The sequence below is a fragment of the Petaurus breviceps genome, unplaced genomic scaffold (genome assembly GCF_028583685.1).
Source record: "Petaurus breviceps papuanus isolate PSGF00001 unplaced genomic scaffold, PetGlider_PUasm1.0 98, whole genome shotgun sequence".
In the NCBI taxonomy this organism is placed as follows: Eukaryota; Metazoa; Chordata; class Mammalia; order Diprotodontia; family Petauridae; genus Petaurus; species Petaurus breviceps.
In genome coordinates this window covers 17,108,032-17,126,719 of record NW_027187460.1, presented here as the reverse complement: position 1 = coordinate 17,126,719, position 18,688 = coordinate 17,108,032, and the positions used below count along the sequence as shown (strand labels likewise).

Here is an 18,688-nt window from a genome sequence, read left to right as displayed (position 1 = left end):
GACCCAATTCTGCTAAGACCTACTGCTTAAGGAAGCAAAACAAGTAGGTAACGGCTTTGGAAAGACCTTTACATTCGTTATCTGTGTGATTTCTCACAGGGATGCTCCTGCCCCAACAATGCTTGATAAACATGGTATTAATGGGACAGGTCCTAGTCTGGTTTCCCTATACCAATGAGGCTGGGATCCCGACCCCTCAGCCCCTTGCACAAATGCCTTCCCCTTCCTTGATCGCTTGGTGAAGTAAGTAAACCAACTCCATCTGCTCTGGGGCATTTCTGAACTCTACCCATTGGGCTCTGAACCACCCCCTTCCTCCCAATCCTGAATGAGGGCTGCTCGGACCCTCTTTCTGCATTATGGAACAAACACAGCATATACTTACTATATCCCATTCCCTGGACAAAGTACTTGAAAGCCTCTGCAAGCTTGGCAGGCTGCGAGAGAGGGGAAATAAGGGAAAGCTTTGGTCAGTCGGGTCATTTCTCTGACCTGGAAGCAGGGACCCTAAGCATCCTGTGGCCTCTGCTGAACCACTACAACCAGGGCCCAGACTTGGTAGTGTAAGATGTAAAAGTGGGGGAAAATAAGGGGACGGGGTCTTACAGTTCCTGAAAATTCTGTTCTAAGCCCAGGAAATGAGATCTACAGAAGGCTGTGTGTTGTATACCCTGAAAGTCCATGCATGAGGGCTTGGCTGGCCTAGGATAGACAGCCAACTACCAGAATCTGAGAGGTAGCCGGCATCGGGAACAGCGCAATGGACCTGGATTGGGGAAGACCTACGTTCATATCCTGCCTGAGCCACACACTAGTTGGTCAAGTCATATATAATCTACAATACTATATGACCTATGATTATGGCTCTTATTAAGCCATTCACTGGCTTTGGGACCTTGGCTTAAGTCATTTCCCCTGAGACTCAGTTTCTCTAAATGGACAGAATAATCTATCGTTCTATCCTTCTATCTATCAAGCAGAATACATTAGATGACTTGTAAGGGCCCTTCCAGTTCTGCTTAACATCTCTCTGGGGACCCTGCCCCAGTTACTCTAAACATTTCAACATAGGAATTTCAAATGGTAGGGCAAATGTGATTTCTGAAGCAAATTCATTCCCCTGCCTCCTGGCCTTCTTCTCTGCCTCGAAAACACCAGTATAACTATTTAGGGAAATTCCATCATCACTAATTATTTGTTACAAAATAAAATGCTATAAAGAAGTACTGGTGTTAGGGTATATAAGATAATATTTAATTAGATCTCTTCCTCCTTTTAAATAGCAGGTCTGGTTATCCCAGGCCCATGAGGGCTTAAGGTTAACTCCTAGGTAGAGATACCCTCAGGAGGCTGCATTAGGAACTTGCCAAAGTGTGTTACTGGCGGGTATTAACATGTCTGGCAGCTTAGACCTAAGCAGGTTTCTGTTTACAAGGCCATCTGTTCCTTCTGAGGATTGGCAAGACAAATGTCTTCTAGGTACTACATCTCCCAAAACGGTAAGATAAATTACGTAAAGGATCTGAGAGCTGGTGTTTTGGGGTGAGGTTTTTTGGTTTGTTTCTTTTTTTCAGAAAGTGAAAATCCAAACTAAAAATGGGGTGAAGGATAATTAATAGTATAGAAACACAGAACCTGGGCTGGAAGGGAGCTTAATTTTTATGAGTTGTTTCATCACCTTTAGAATGAAAGCATCAGAATAGATTTCTGAGCAGGAAAAAAGGAAGGTCCAGTCAACATGCACTCATTTAGTGCATTTTGTGTTCCAGGCACTATGACAAGCAGAAAGAAAATGAAAAATAAAAAGGGGGAGAGGGAAGATGAAGACAAAAAGGTGAGGAGAGGACTAAAAGAGGGGAAGAGAGAGGAAAGGGGAAGATGAGGAGGAAATGAGAGATTGGGGGGGGAGGAAGGAGAAGGGACAGGAAAGGGGGAATAAAGGAAAAGTTGAAATTGGGGATGACCTTAATGAAAAACAAATTGACTAAATGAGTTAGAAAGGTAATTGTGCCCGTGCAGAGGTCTTCCTGGGACTCCTTGTGTGTTGTATAAATGCTAAGGGCATTTACCATGGCTGGGGCTGGACAACAATGAGGAAGTAGGAATCAGAAGAGGAGGGGGAAATGTAAGTAGAGCTGGTGTTGCAAAACTATTCTGGAGAGAAGGGCCTGATGACTTCCAAAAGCAGCAACTAATTCCCAGTTTTGCAAAGTTCACTCAAGGCATTAAGTATTATTTGGAAAACCAACTGTAATCAAATGTTACCTGAGAAATCTGTGGCAGGCCTCCACAGTCCGCCATCTAGAAGGAAAGAAAATTTGGGTTACAAGGGAAAACAGCATAAAAACATTACACACATACCATGTAGGTGTACTCGATCATTTTTTTCAGGAAGGTTGGATCATCAATGAATTTCCCGGTTTTCAAATCAGGTGGCTGCCCAGCAGATTATTGGAACTTATCTCCACACTACTTTTCTCCCTCCACGGACCTGACTGCCCAATCAAACTTGCCTTCTACACTTGGTCTATACATAGTATCCCATTTCCCACCTCTGTGCCTTTGCAAAGTCCATCCCTTACACCTGGAACACACTCTCCTCTTTACTTCTGTCTTCAAATCTAATTTTCTTTCAAAACCTTCTTTTAAGAGGCCTTTATTGATTTCTCTCCTTTTTATTGGTTTCTTCTCTATCCCCTGGAAATTACCTTGTATTTACTTTATAATTATGTTATACACAGATATAAAACATACATGTGTATACATACATATTATATACACATGTGCTATGTATATATATATATATAATTATAAACATGCATGTTATTTTTCCTGAATAGAACAAGTTGACTGTAGATGCTGTATGTTTCCCTAATGCCTTAGCACAGTGCTACAGTGGGTACTTAATAGCTATTTCTTGATTAATCTGGGCAGGTAGGTGGAAGAGTGGAATCAGAAGGGCCTTACCTTGTTACTTATTAAAACTATCTTTGGGAAGTAGCTGCTTTTAAAAGTACAGGAGGCCCTGGCCCTCCCCTCCTTGACCTAAGGTTTCATGGAAGGGAAGGTGACCTGTGGGGACTCCTCTTCCTTCCTCTCATGGAACTGCCTGCCCCTCCCCAAATCCAAATAAGAGGAAACAAGGAAGAGTCTGGTGATTCCCCTTGCCCCCAACAGGAGCCTACCAGAACTAGTTGTTACCAATTTATTATGTTACATCTGCTATATAGCAACAGCAAAATAAATCCACAGGCCGTTGGCTTATTGGTCTCCCCTTCAGGCTAGCTTTAAAAATCCATTATGGAATACATTCCCAAACAGTCAGCAAAGCCCTTGGCTGGACTCCAGTGCCTGGGCCTGCCCTTCAGTGGCCTTGAGAGTCAAGGTCTCCCTCTGTCTCGCTTCCTGGACCAGCAGCTGCCCTCCTCTATGGAAGGGGTGCTGAATAAAAAGTAACCCTTCCTTGAAACCTGCTGCACTGCTAGGGAGGGGTAAGTCACGCAACCTCTCTGAGCATCAATTTTCTCATCTGAAAACAGAGATAAATAATATGGGAAGATTGTGAGGAAGTACATGGTAAGCCGAAAGGACTTAGAGGGCTGTTCTTCTCTCTCCTATCATCAAAGGTATGCATGCTGGGGGGAAAAATGTGATGCAATTGAAGGTTCAGATGATCTGAGCGTTACATTGGTATCCAGAAAACAGTACAACGAATAGAAAAATATTTATTATATTTTGACTGGGCAGGTAGGCGATGCCAGAAAGGTGATGCAGCTAGGTTAGAGTGCTGGGCCTAGACGCAGGAAGACTTGAATTCAAATCTGGCCTCAGATACTGACTAGTTGTGTGACCCTGGGTGAGTTATTTACCCTGTTTGCCTCAGTTTCCTCATCTGTAAAATGAGCTGGAGAAGGAAATGGCAAACCACTTCAGTACCTCTGCCAAGAAAACCCCAAATGAGATCACAAAGCACCAAATACAACTGAAAAAACAATGAAACAGATGCAGACTATACTATACTAAGCCCTAGAGATATGAACCTAAGTGAGTAAGGCAGTCCTGGCCTTATATCCTAATTTGAATAATATATGATATAATAAATATAATAACATAACATATTATAACATAATTGATATGATAGAACAGAATAGCTTATATTCTAATTTGAAGCAGCTGGGCCTGGAGCTAAGAAGAGCTTAGCTCCCATCCCGCCTCAGACACCTGTTAGCTTTGCAACCTTGGGCAAATCACTGAATCCATGTTGCCTCAGTTTTTCCATCTGTAAAATGGCACTTCTCTCCCAAAGCTGCTGTGAGGCTCAAATGAGTCAATAATTTTTATTTATTTAGTAATAAAAATTACTCTGTGCCTACCACAGAGTAAGTACCATATAAACGTTAGCTATTATAAGCTATCAGGAAAGTAAACATGCCTCCATAAGGTGGCCTTTCTGTGGAAAACTTATGGAAGAACAGAAGACAAAAAGGAAAGGGCATGATGGTGATCAGCACTAGTGTAGTAAATACCCACGCTGACAAGATCCACAAAACAAGGCCCTTCTTGACATGCTCCTTAAGGACAAGGACTGTCCGAGTTTTATCTTCCCATCCTCAGCATCTAGTATAGTCCTTGGCATAATGCTTGTGGAGTGATCGGGGAACCCCTCCCCAACTCCTAGCATTCCCTGATCTAGACCTGAGGAGCCCAGTGTCCTTTGGATACCCAAGAGAACTTGCATTTACCCAATAAATAAACCCAGTAACCTTCTCACACCCACTCTGTCTGCCCGTCACCCCAACCCAAGCCCCACACCTGACTCTATGGACTCTGCAACCAGACATTCCCTCAGTTCCTGGAACTTTCCACCCTGAAACATTCATCTGCCATGTTGGCCCCCTCGTCCCACTGGTGAGTTGCTTCCAGCAACCTCCATTTTGGACACAGGCCCAGGCTGACCATGCTTCATTCTTCTCCTGACTATGCTGCTGACTCTCTGGCCCTGGCTTCCCACCCCTCCACCCCCACTTTATCAGCTCCCTTTTAGGAGTGGTCTTTGAAGCTCTTTGTACAGGCACAATACATAGTGTTTAATAAATAAAAGCTTTGGACCTGTCTGTCTTTTCTTCCCCTCTGCCAACATGCCCATTCATTTGCCACGTTACCTTTAGGAGTGTGGTCTTGGTCGGATCCAGTTTAGAGTTGCACTCCACCTATGTAAGAGGATAGATTTGCATGAATCACCTTTGATTTCAAAGAGATCCCATACCTAGACCTGAAGCTAAAAAAACCTAATTCATGTCCTTAGTTTCTTTCAAAACACATTTTACCATCCTCTGGGTACGCATGCTCTTCATGCATAAAATGGTATGAATTACCTTTAGAGCCCCTTCTGGCTCTAAAATTCTGCAGAATAACAGCCTTTAAGAGCTGGAAAGGATGTTAGAATCCCCAGGCCAGCCCACACCCCCAGCCAGTGCTGGGGACCCTTCTATATGAGCCCCTACAAATCATTATTCAGCCTTTATGTAAACAACAGCTTATGGGACAGGGGGCCTCACTACCTCCCTCTACTTCTGGCCCCAATTATGATGAAATTCTTCCATCCATAGAGGCAAAATCTGCCTCCCTCCAACTGCCATGCACTGGTCTTGGTTCTATTCTGGAACCACATGCACAGACCTACTTCTGTTTTCTTTTTCTACATGATAGCTCTTCACCCATTTCACAGATTCTTTGAATTGGAAAAGACTTCAGAGTTGCCTGAGAAGCTATTTCCCTTTTGATGTCCTCATTAAGCATTTGGCTGGGACTCAGTCCACCCACTTCTTGCTTTCTCTTCTCTAGATTAAACATCTCCAGTCTTTCAACTGTTCCAAATGGTGCCTGCCTCTGGATATGAGCCAGTTTGTCAGTGTTGTTCCTGAACTCAACACAGCACACTTCACCATCATCTGAGCAGCTCAGGGGATTATCACATCTCTCTTTCCAGACACTGTCTTTCTGTTAATGCAGTCTGAGGTCACACTAGCTTTGGAGCAGCTGCATGATAATCAAAAAGCATTTATTATTCACCTACTGTGCGCCCAGCCCTAGGGATACAAGCAAAGGAGGAATGAATTGCTACTCTCAGAGAACTTATGGGTTTTTATTTAAAAGAAAAAAAAGATACCCCCAACCCCAATCTTTCTCATGAGAGGGAGCCAAGACTCACTTATGTTATGTTTCTAGAATCAACAACCTCCAATTCTCTTCCTAGCCACAGGGTACCATTTAGGATTACATTCTACATATAGATTTTCCTCTTCAAATGGGGCTTCTCCTCCCTATTCTCCCCAATCCAGAATCTTAGGAGAACTCAAGAGATTAAACCCACCTGCTGTGCATTCATCATAATCAGCTTCCTTGGTTTCCCCCCACCTGCCCTGACAAGAGGGTCAAGCACCCCCAGCTCTGGCTGTGCCACCCAAAAGCTCAGCAAGCCACTTGGAGGCCCAAGAACAAGTGGCAAACATGCCCATAAAAAAAACCAGCGGATAAAAAGCAGCCAGGAAGACGTGGAGAAAGCAGATGTGGGGCCCTGTTGCCAGGCAACAGAAGCCTCAAGAGGATGGGCTGTCCCTGCTGAAGGGGGCAGAAGACAAAGATGCCAGCTGGTTTTCTGAGTTAAGGCTGAGATGGCATTTAGGTGAAATCACCCGGAGACTGGTAGGGGGAAGGGTGGGGCATCAGGGGCAGAGTGGATGAGCAGCCCCAGATGGATAGCTGAAAGAAAGAGTCTACTTTAATAGCCAGTCTCAAGATCTTGGCTCTTTCTCCACCCTGGATAGGAGGTGGCTGGCAGGGTCCTGTGGCTGTGACTTCTGCCAAAAAGTGACACACACTGTGTGGACCCGCCTTGGAGCAATTAAAAAGTAACCAAACCCCCAAGCAACCTTGGAAAGGAACAGAGGACCCTGGGAAGAGCTGCCTGGGAGACAGGCAGAATCTGCTCTCTCCTAGAGAATGGCCAAAACCCTGATAGTCAAACATTTATCAAACACTGGGTAAGGATAAGGTGCATGGCACTCCAAGAGCCCAACTTTGAGCTGGAGGACTTGAGTTCAAATCTCAGTTCTGTCACCTCATATAATCCTAGAAATCTCAGAACTATAAGAAGTGGGCAGACCAGGCTTTAACCTCCAAAGGAGGGGAACCCATGACCTGAATCATTCAACCCCAGGCCATTTTTCCTGGCAGTTCCCCAATATTTGAAATGCTCACCCTCTCTGCCTGCTGGCTTCAAGCCCCAACTAAAATCCCACCTTCATCAGGAAACCTTTCCTAATGCCTCTTAAGCCTGAGTTCAAATCTGGCCTCAGACACTTAACACTTACTAGCTGTGTGACCTTGGGCAAGTCACTTAACCCCAATTGCCCTGCCCTCCCCCCTCCAAAAAAAAAAAAAAGTATAAGCGCAATGAATAGAGCACTGACCCTGGAGTCAGGAGGACCTAATGCCCCTTAAAGCTAGTGCCTTCCCTGGGTTGATTACTTCCCTTTACCTAGCATGTATCTTGTTGACACAGAGTTGTTTGCATACTGTTTTAGATTGTCCTTGGCCTTTCTTTGTATTCTCAGTGCTTAGCACAGTGCCTGACCCACAATATACACTAAATAAAGTCTTGCTGACTCACTGGCACATAATAGGGCCTTTATAAATACTTATTGACTGATTCACTGAGTTCCTTTAGCCATTCCTCATATGGGGGCCCAATCCTTCCTCACCAGGGCATGAACAGCATATTCTCAAATTTTTAGATTCTGAATCTCTGGACCTCAGTGTCTATAAAAATAAGGAAGGTGAACTTTGAAAAAGAGAAAATAAGGCAAGGGGAAAGATGGTTTTTAGAATTCTAGCCCTTTATTAGAAAGGGCAGGATGGAGAGGGACTTCTTTGCTTCCCGGGGCTTTTGTAAGTAATAGTGAGCCATGTGTGTTATTCATAGAGTCTCAGGAGCTGTAAAGGGCCAGAGACCAACCATCTGAGGGCTGGTCCCTTCCGTGACAGTTGGCCATCCAATAAACCCCTACTTACAGTACTTTCAGTGACATACATCTCAAACTCACTCACTCTCTCCCAAAGCCAGCCAATTTTATTTGGGGTCATTCCAATCACTAGAAAGTGCTTCTTCAAGCACTGTAAGAGTCCTCCCTGATGCTTCTAGCCACAATGTGGCGCAAAGTAAACAGAACCAGGGGAACAATTTACATTGTGGCCACAATTACAAGGAAAACAAGATTAAGAAAACAAGACCAAGATAAGGAAAACAAGATTAAGAGATCTCAATGCAATGATCTAGGGCGATTTCAAAGGATGGCTGGCTAAGCCTGTTACCCACCCCTTAGATTACAGGTAAGTAATGGAGCACACTTCGCTATTCATGGACAAAGTGTTGACTTATTTTTCTTAACTTATTCCTTTGTAACATGGGAAAGAGTAATGGTTTTATAGAAGAAAAGGGAGGAGATTGTAAATGGCTTGAATGACAGATTTTTTAAAAAAAAAGAGTATCAATAAAATAATTTAAAAATTTCATCCAATATTTCTATTTTGCTCTCAAGAATTAAGTCTACTCTCTCTGCTACCAACACCTCTTCAAATACAAGACGGGACAAGATCATGTTTCCTCTAAGTATTCTTTTTCTTCTCTAGGCTAAGCAGCCCTTGTTTCTTGTGCTTCTCATTGGGCATGATTTTAAATTCCTTCACCATCTTGATCACCCTTCACTGAACTTTGTCCAGCGTATTATACCCATTCCCTTCCTGAAAGATGCTACCCAGACCTCAACACGATACTCCAGGTGCGGTCTCATGGGGGCAGAGGACCATGAGATTCTGACCTCCCTGTGAGACACTGTACCTCTCTTTAGACTAGAGTAGAGCATAGGTTCCCAAAGTGGGTGATACTGCCCCCTGAGGGGGGTGCTGCAATGATTAAGGAGGGCAGTAGTAGCCTCAGGTGTAATTGGGGGCATTGAATAAAAATAAGAGGGTGGCAGAAGCATAAGGAAAGAAGAAAAGTTTGGAAAACCATATGTATATGTCATCTATTGTGTAACTGAGTTAAAAGTCATAGTGATTACTTTCCAAACAAACACACAAAATGAAAGTTATAACTGATCAGTGATCAAGTCCGCCAACAAGTCTTAACAAGCAAGTATTGGCAGGTGAATGTGTCATGTATTGTCCAGGAAGTCCAGGAGGCATCAGCAGGCATATGTGCATGTAATGATTTGTTTATAACATGATACTATATGGTTACATGATGCAATATTGTGTCATCAAAGTTCCAATGCAGGAAAAAAAAAAACCCCACAAATTCATAATAAATTATTAAATTTAAGATGCATCATTTTTTAAAAAAGTATCTTCTTTTGAAATGATGCAAATAAGAAAACAACAAATATTAAATGGTTAAAGAAAGTAGATTTCAAGGTGGGGGGGTGACAATTTTTTTTAAGGGGGCAGTAAGCCAAATAAGTTTGGGAATCTCTAGTCTAGAAAGTGAAAAAATACTTAGAACAATGTAACTTGACCGTTTTGTATACTAGCTAGCACACTGCACCTACTCATGCTTCATATCCCGAGCCTTTCCAACACAACAGATGATAAAGCTCTTACTTTATAGCAAAGCTGTAATTACAGAAAACTAAGTAATACATACCACTGCATCCACCGCAGGTGAATTGTCTCCAACCACTAACAACGCAGGGCACCTAGGCGTGGTCAGAGAAAGGAAACAGGTCAGTCGTGGGGGCCAGCAGTAAGAAATGCCAGAGTCCTCTCGCTCCTCACTCGCCTCTCCCTACATGCCCCCTTCATCATCTCTTTACTATTCCTCCAAATACTTGTTGATCTAGCTTCCTTCTCACTTTCTTTTGCTCATCAAAAATCATTCACAAGGTTCAGTTAGCAATCTTATAAAATATAAATTAAGTGGACCTTACCAGGGACATCTTCATTTTCAGTTTTCTAATACCTGAATACAAAGTCTTGTCTTAAGATGAAGCAGATTTCACTCATAGGTGAATTTAATGCATCTCAGTCTAGGAGCTGGGCCTTCTAGTCACCCCCTTAAAAAACTACCAAGTGGGCAACTATGTGTTAGTCCAGCCTCTGTGTGCAGAAGGAATTAATTAAAGCTACCTGGTGGTCATTGTTCTGTTTTTCTTAAAAAGGAAAAGCTCCAGAAAAAGCCAGCTTTATCCCACTATGCTGGCAGGTTGGAACCTGGGTATGTGAAACTGTACGTAACTCATTCTCTATCTACTTGACATGGCTTGTAGGGGGGCAACTATACCAGGTACTAGTCCCAGAAAAACAAATGGCAACTCCATAGAAAAAAGGACCCAAGATACACATCACAGAAAACTGTTTGTTTGTGGCTGTCATGATATTTGGCTAAGCTTTTACATTTCATTGGGAAAAAACTAGACCATAAATCAGAAAACCTACTAACACTGCTTAGACCTCAGCTTATCTATCTAGCTATCTTTTTTGTTTTAAGGTTTGCAAATCAATTTCCAAATGTTATCTCTTTTAATCTTCACAACAACCCTATGAGGCTGATGCTATTGTCATCCCCATTTAACAGATGAGGAAACTGAGGCCCAGGGTCACATAGCTAATAAGTGTCTTGAGGCAGAATATGAACTCAGGTCTTCCTCTGCCCACTTTAGTTCCAATGTAATATTCATAACGCCTATGGCAACTGTAAATATGCGGGCACAGTTCTCAATTGCAAAATGTAACAAGATTCTCCATAAAGAATACAGAAGCAAAACATTTATTTAGACACCAGAAAACTGAATCCCCAAGCCAGAAAGTTAAATCTAACATAGCAGCAAAAAAGTTAATAGACCGTAACACCACAGAGAGCCACATCATCCTTTAGCCTTCCCACAAACCAACATTTCCAAACCTAGCTGTCTCCTTGGATGTGTCCTTTCCTCCCTTCCAGCTCTAACTGTTTTGACTCCCAGTTTCCTGTGGGCTCTGCTCCACCCTTCAGCAAACTCTTCTCACCACAGTCTCCATGTGATTACATTCAGCTTATTAGGGGGCAGGGAAGATCTTCAAATTCTGTTAGGCTTATTAAGGGGCATTAATTGTATGGTAATTCCCATTACCATTACACACACCTAGAGTTTGAGGCTCAGTTCCCCCCTGAGAGGATGATTTCCCTCCTCTGGGCTAGTTCCCACAATAATAAAATGGAGAAGATACATGCCTCACAGAATGATAAGGGTCAAATGAGATAATTTATGTATAAAGTGGTTTACAAATGTCAGTTTTGGAAGGGATCATGGGAATTCTAGGAAAGGCTCAGTCTGCAAAGAGACATGTGAAAGACAGTCACTTACTGCAGGGTGACAGCATTGGTTCCGGGGAGAGGACGCTCGATTTCTAGATCCCGGCGACTGTGGAAATAAGCCAATGTAATTAACAGATGCTGCCTCCCCAGGGGCAGGAGAAAAAGATCAATAGTAGGAAGGACCTGGGAGCAGAATGCCTCCCCCCCTCACACTTTGGGATGACCCATCTGACTCCACATGCCACAAAACCAATCAACATCAGCTGGGGTGCTAGGCCACAGAGCATTCCTGGCTCCACTGACTTAGGGGAAAACATGCCTGGTGGAAGCTAGGGTCTGCCAGGAGACCCAAGTGTGGCCACTTTCTAGGAAACATCAAGAATGATTTTCTGACTGTTTCACATATGGTCTTCCTACAAGGGTTCCCAATCTCTAGTGAGAAGCAAATACCTCCTGCATTCTTAAAGTTGTGACAGCCCTGGGTGGGGGAAAGACTGAAAATGGTATTGGTTGTGAAGTCCAGTCTACACAGAACAAGAGGGAAGTTGCTGCCTGTGATACTCGTCCCCATTCCTACTGCAAGCAAAGCCACCTGAGACCAAAAGGATGGGGACAGGGAAGTGATAACTGTTTCAAAGGTCAGATAACCCCTAAGGCGCTTAAGGAACAATGAACAACTCTAAAATTCTCAGCTCTAGGGTCCCTTCTGGCTCCGACATTCTGTACATTACATCCCAAGGTTCTTACTATCTCTGACTTACTAGGTTCGGAGGCTCTTTCCAACACTGAGATTCTATGTTCTAGGATTCCTCTCAGGGTTAACGTTCTATGCCCAGGGGGTCCTTCTAATTCTAACATTTTATATTCACAGGTATCTTCCAGCTCCAATATCATAGGTTCTACATTCTATGTCCTATTAGGTTTCTCCCAGTTCTAATGTTCTAGGTCAGGGTAGGGAATCTGCGGCCTTCAAGACTACATGTGGCCTTCTAGGTCCTTGGGTGTAGCCTTTCACTTGAGTTCAAGTTTGATAGAAAAAATCTTTTTATTAAGGAGATTTGTTCTGTAAAAGTTTGGATTCAGTCAACAGGCCCCACTTGTGGCCTTGAGGTCACAGGTCCCCACATCTATTCTAAGTTCTAACATTCTATATACAATTAGGGCTCTTCCAGTTCTGTTGTTCTAGGTTCTATGTCCTATTAGGTCTCTTCCAACTTGAATACTCTAGGTTATAACTTTCTGTGTCCTACTGGGTCTCTTCTAGTTCTGTTGTTCTAGGTTCTAACATTCTATGTTATGCTGGGTCTTTTCTGGCTCTACGATTCTAGGTTGTGCTGGGTCTCTTCCAGCTCGAACACTGTAGGTTCTAACATTTTATGTACTATTTATTAGGTCTCTTCCAGCTCTAATATTCTAACATTGTATATTCACAGTTCTCTAGTTCTAACGTTCTATGTTCCACAAACCCTTCCAGCTCTTATCATCTTGTGGATCAAAGATTTACCAATAAACCTAGTATTTGTTCCAGGATATGAAGGGGTATTTTGTATCCTGTGCTCTGCCCTGGGCACAACAGCACGGCGAGCACATGAAAAATATGGAATATGACTCTGACCTCTGAAAGATAACCCTATACAATGATAGTTGTTGGGGACCTTGGAGCACATCCAGTCCTGCCACCTAGCTGCCCCCTGCCCCCTCGTTTTCTAATGAGGACATTGAAAGGCAATGAGAGAAGTGTCTTGATTCGGGTCATGAAGCCAGTTACCTGTTGTAGGCATTAATGAAGAGATGGAGATTGCTTGGGTTCATGTCATTGATGATATGGTGACGGTAGGTGTGCACCACCTCTATGTTGTTCTGCATTTCTTCCTGTGATTAAGAGAAAGGGGGGAGGGAGAAGAAAGACATCAATGACCTAATAGGCCCTACCAAGAGGAAGGAATGGGAATGGAAAGGCAGGGTTTGCCTGGGATTCTAAAATTTGGAGTCAGTGACCCCAAGTTCAAAGACTGCCTCTGATTACTAACTAGTTGATTGACCTTGGGAAAATGCACTGCCTCTTTGAACCTCAGTTTTCTCATCTGTAAAATGGGTATAATGATACCCATAACCCTGCCTACCCCAGTGGGCTGTGGTGAAGAAGGCATATTGTAGGCACTATAAACATGTAAGCCATTAGGGCTGGAGGGGACTTTGGGGATCATCCAGACCCAGAAAGGGCAAGAGACACAAACAATTAGTGACAGAATCAGGAGCAGCCTTCAGAATTCCTGGCTGTTGGCTCAGTCCTCTGTCCACTGTCCTACCTACCCTGCCCTCTCTACTTGAAGGCCAACAGCATCAGTGGAACACATGACATTTTTAAGTCACAAAGGAGGGGGCAGGGGAGGAGCATTTCAAACTACATGAAGCTTGACCCCAAGTCAGCACAAGCCCAGTTTCTTTTTCCTCTCTTGTTGATTTTTGGGAAGGGCCACTTATTGGCCAGACAACAACTCACAACATCACCCCCTTTGCCTTGGGAGCCCTAGGGATGAGCCTAATCAGTAACATCCAGAGCAAGAGAAGGCGGAGGCAGAGACCCTGATGAGACCATGCTGAGCTGGTGCTGTTATCAAAACAGAGTCTGGGATTATCTAAGGAGGAAAAAGGTCAATCGGCTACAAACACCACTAGAAGAATTAGCCTGTGAGTAACCCTCCTGTTATTTCAGATTAAAACCAAGTGGCAGAAACTGGCAGCCAGGGAGTAAGCTGTGCTGTCACATGTGTGCTCACAGGGGGACAAATAAGCCTAGCATCACAACAGACAGGCAAGGCAAGGCTGTGTAGCTTGGGATGATTCTAAGAGGTCTGTGAATGTGTATTTTTATTAGCCTCCAACTGAAATTGACCCTTCTCTTCAATTATAAATGTAGACCATTATTATTCTGAGAAGGGGTCCACAGGCTTCACCAGACTGCTAATGGGACCCGGGCCCCACAAAAGGTTAAGAACTCCTCAACTACCTCAAGGACTTTAGAGGCAACCAGAAGAAAAATGTGCCTTGGACTTAAGTGAGACTTGCCTGAAAAGCGGGAGTGGAATGGTGCATATAAAGTCAAGTTTTTTGAGGTTACTGATTGGCTTTGAATAATTTTTTTCTATTCTCTTAAAAAAAATCTTTACTAGGGGAGGCTAGGTGGCACAGTGAATAAAGCACTGGCCCTGGAGTCAGGAGGACCTGTGTTCAAATCCCACCTCAGACACTTAACACTTACTAGCCATGTGACCTTGGGCAAGTCACTTAACCCCAACTGCCCCTACATAAAAGCAAAAAATAAATCTTTACTATCTAAGAGATGGTTCACCAGGAGGGCTGAAGAAAGGATACAAGGGGAAAATCTAAGTGGTTAAAAAGATATCGATAAAAATAAACAAAAATGGATGTGATAAGCCTGACAAAGAGAATGCATACCACAAAATTAAGTCATACCTATGATCCAGCTTCCACAGAAATGTAGCTTCCTCCCCTGGTCTTTGCTCACCTCAAGTCTACTTGTAGCATAAGGGCAGGGGAATGATCAACATTCTCCTCAGATATCACATGGCCTGGGCTGGTGTTCATGCTTTCTCTGCATGGAACTGATGTGTTCTGAGGAGTGTGATCTAACTTTAGAGGGTTAGGGGTAGGGTGGAGGTCGGGTACTACTATTGTGGGATTTCACCAAATGACTCACCTTCCCAAACAGATGAGACACCACCATATCAGGAAGAGCTTGGGTCCACCCAGAGATCTAGACCAGATAAAACAAAAACATTTAACAACAAAAAGAGAGATATAGCCAAGTCACACGGAACTGTCTGTATCCTTGGACTCAGGGATCCCACTTCTGGGCCTATGCCCCCAAGGAGGTCACTGAAAGAAAGGTTGTTCACAGCAAAATATTCAGAACAGCACTCCCCAGGGTAGTAAAAACTGGAAATAAAGGGAGGATCTATCAATGGGAGAAAATCCCAACAAACTGTGGAATGTGAATGTAATAGAATACTATTATTCTATTAAAAAAAAACACACACACACACAACAAACCAATGACTAAATAGAATTCTGGGAAGCACAGATGATCTGATACAGAACAACAAAGGAAGACAATGACAATACAAATGAAAACCATACTAAAAGGCAGTCAAACTCAGATTAATTGCAATGAACAAGCTCAGTGTCCCCTCTTAGTTAAGTGTGGAACTATAGGGTGTCATGAATGTTGTCTAACTTATCACACATGGTCATTTGTCAATTGGGTTTTGCTTAATTTTTCTTTATTACAAAAGCAGAATGACTCCAAGGAGGACAGAATGGAATGTTGGGAATTTTTTTATGTTGCATAAAAAGAAGTCAAGGGGCGGCCAGGTAGCACAGCGAGTAAAAGCACCAGCTCCAGTGTCGGGATGACCTGGGGATCGAATCCGGGCTCAGACACTTAGCATCCACCCAGAAACACCTGGCCGTGTAACCTTGAGCAAGTTACTTAACCCCAATTGCTTAGGGGTGGCCAGGTGGCTCAGCGAGTAAGAGCACCGGCTCCAGTGTCGGGATAACCTGGGGATCAAATCCAGGCTCAGATACTTAGCACCACACCCATAAATAACTGGCCAGGTAACCTTGAGCAAGTTACTTAACCCCGATTGCTTAAAAAAAAAAGTCAAAATACAACTTTTTAAAAACACCCTCCAAAAAAATGATGGGGAGAAAGGCAGCTAGGTGGCCCAATGAATACAGCACTGGCCCTGGAGTCAGGAAGACCCAAGTTCGAATCCAGCCTCAGACACTTAACACTTACTAGCTCTATGACCTTGGGCAAGTCACTTAACCCCAACTACTCTGCCTTCCCCGTCCCAAAAGCAAAAAAAATAAATAAAATAATTGGTGGGGTGAAGCAATTATTCAAAACGGAGGTGAAAGTTAACAGTAAATGTGACCCAAGGTCACTATCAGAATGCTGCTATGAACTAAGACCCCTGGTTTTTCTCACAAACCTTCTGAGAGGTCAGGTCCCAATCTTGCCTGGCTTTAGAGCTGTGATTTAAGGCATTATTTAGCCAAACCCCATTTGATTTAGAGGGGAAGAAACAGAGGCCCTAGAGGCGATATGAAGCTTGGTAGGGTTCTTTTCACTACACATACTGTTGAACTGGAATTTAAATAAGTCCGACCCACTGTGAAAGATCTCAGGCTGGTAAGAGCTCAGGGCCCTGATACAGTCACAACTCTATAGAGAACACCCACACCAGCCCCTTCCTGAACACTGAGCCTGTTCACAATATCACCAGTCATGCAGGCTACATTTGAAGACCTCCCGTGAAGGGGTGAGGGATGGAGGGGCACCCCCACCCGTGCTTGAGGAGGAAGAAGGACAGATAGCACAGATGGACTCAATGTACCAGCAGCATTAAGCTTCGGTGGTGAGATGACTTCACTGACTCCATGTCACTTGATAGCCACCCCAAGTTTGGCAAAAACACATTTTCAAAATGAAAAGTCAGAAGTGCTCCCAGACTGAAAGGCTATATAATCTCATTTCATCTGGAACAATTTATTCTCTCCTTGGCAAAGATGCGAGATCCTTCCAAAAAAATATGTTTTTTAAAAAACCAATAAATGTCTAGCTAAGAGCTGCATGGGTCATTGCTAGCTTAGAGGGACCCTTGTTGCCTCGGGAAGGAGCCAGCTTCAGAGACCAGTGCTGTTTGAGGCTATTCCCACCCACATTTGCTGAGAGCTCCCAGCTGAGGGGCGGCAGAGGCCAAGGAAAATGCTTTTTTGCAGGAATAAGACAGAGCTCGAGGTGCTGCTTCCTATCAGGGCAGATCGTGGCTCCCTGCCTGCAGATCTCCTTACAGAAAACACACGCACGTTTCCAAAGCCGCATTTCTTTACCTTGGTTGCTGCCCAGTCCATCCACCCTTCAGCACAAGGGTTCACATTGATGAGGACAAGTCCTTCCACCATTTCTGGGTGGTTCAGCTGCAAAGGAAGACAATGAAGTCAGAGAGTATACCAGACAAGCAGAAATACTGATTTGTATCAGTATGGTCCTTAAGGGCCAAAACAGACTAGAGGACCTTATTTCAACTCCTTGCTTGGCTAGCTATAGTTATTTCTGGTGTTGACATTGAAGTCACCTCTCTAGGTCTATTTCTTCATCTGAAAAACCAGGGACAGATCATCTCTGATGTCCCTTCTAACTATAAAGTCAATGATCCCATCTACCACAAGCTACCAAGTGTCAGAGCTGACATCTGGACCAGAAGGTAGGTATTATTTTCCCCTCTCACTATAGTTGGAAGTTGGAAATCTCAGTGGCCATCTGAACCAACCCACACCCAAAAGGAACTATTGCTGTAACACAGCTATCAAAGACCACAAATGAGGAGGCATTCACAGTGTCCCAAGCAAGTTCTGTTAGGGAAGCCTAAAATGGACACTTAGCAAGCTTCCATCTATCACTGCTCCTGACCAGCTAGGATTAATAGGGAGATGTCCTGTTGTCATTGTTGCTATTCTGTCATTTCAATTCTATCTGACTCTTTGTGACCCCATTTGGGGTTTTCTTGGCAAAGATACTGGAGTGGTTGGCCATTTTACAGATTACTTGCCCAGGATCACACAGTTGGTAAGTGTCTGAGGCCAGATCTGAACTCCAGAAGAGTCTAGGCCCAGACTCTATCCACCTAGCTGCAATTAGGTTATTTCCCTTTCATCTTCTCTACTTCAGCCTGCATCCCCATTCCACACAAAAGAGTCATTTAGCTTCAGTGGAGACCATGGTCCTACACCTATTAGACTCAAATTCTTTTAAGAAGTTCTGGAAATTGAGCAGAGAACATGGATACCTTGTTTGCCAAGGCCAAAAGGGATGCATTTCATCTTTAAACAAGATACAATTGTTACAGAGAAAAAGCTACCCTCCACCCACTGGAAGTGGGGCATGACAGGATAACCGTCTGTCTGTTTGTGGTCTCGTGTCCACTGAAATGAGCTCAAATATTTCTGAAAGGCCAGGAGACTTACGGCAAATCGAGTTAAGATGTAGGCACCAGCTCCAGTTCCCATTCCAATCACGCTTTTCAGTCTGTAGGAAGAAAACAAGTGCCCCCCAAAAGAGGACCTCCTGTTAAATGGGACCGAGAAACCCACAAATAACAAAAGCCCAGTTTCCACTCCAGTTACCTGCCCCCTTCTGATGAGGTCAGATTTATTTCGAGTTGACAGCTAGCTCAACAGTCACAATGGTGTGCCATCAAATTAGCAAAATGCTCTCCTTTCCCCTAAACAAATCACTGCTTTGTA

General features: G+C 43.7%; 1 protein-coding gene across 2 annotated transcripts in view; it reads right to left on the bottom strand.

The window, feature by feature from the left end:
- The window catches only part of NDRG1 (N-myc downstream regulated 1), a 79,978-nt gene that overhangs the window by 7,957 nt on the left and 53,333 nt on the right, over window positions 1-18,688 (bottom strand). For both annotated transcript variants that reach the window (XM_069081302.1, XM_069081303.1), the window contains 9 exons: window positions 18,410-18,470; window positions 17,276-17,362; window positions 15,075-15,131; window positions 13,122-13,225; window positions 11,403-11,459; window positions 9,704-9,755; window positions 5,163-5,210; window positions 2,266-2,301; window positions 386-437 (listed from right to left, as the gene is read on the bottom strand). In XM_069081302.1, the coding sequence (XP_068937403.1) occupies window positions 386-437; window positions 2,266-2,301; window positions 5,163-5,210; window positions 9,704-9,755; window positions 11,403-11,459; window positions 13,122-13,225; window positions 15,075-15,131; window positions 17,276-17,362; window positions 18,410-18,470 (554 nt within the window). The remainder of the gene's footprint in view (window positions 1-385; window positions 438-2,265; window positions 2,302-5,162; window positions 5,211-9,703; window positions 9,756-11,402; window positions 11,460-13,121; window positions 13,226-15,074; window positions 15,132-17,275; window positions 17,363-18,409; window positions 18,471-18,688) is intronic.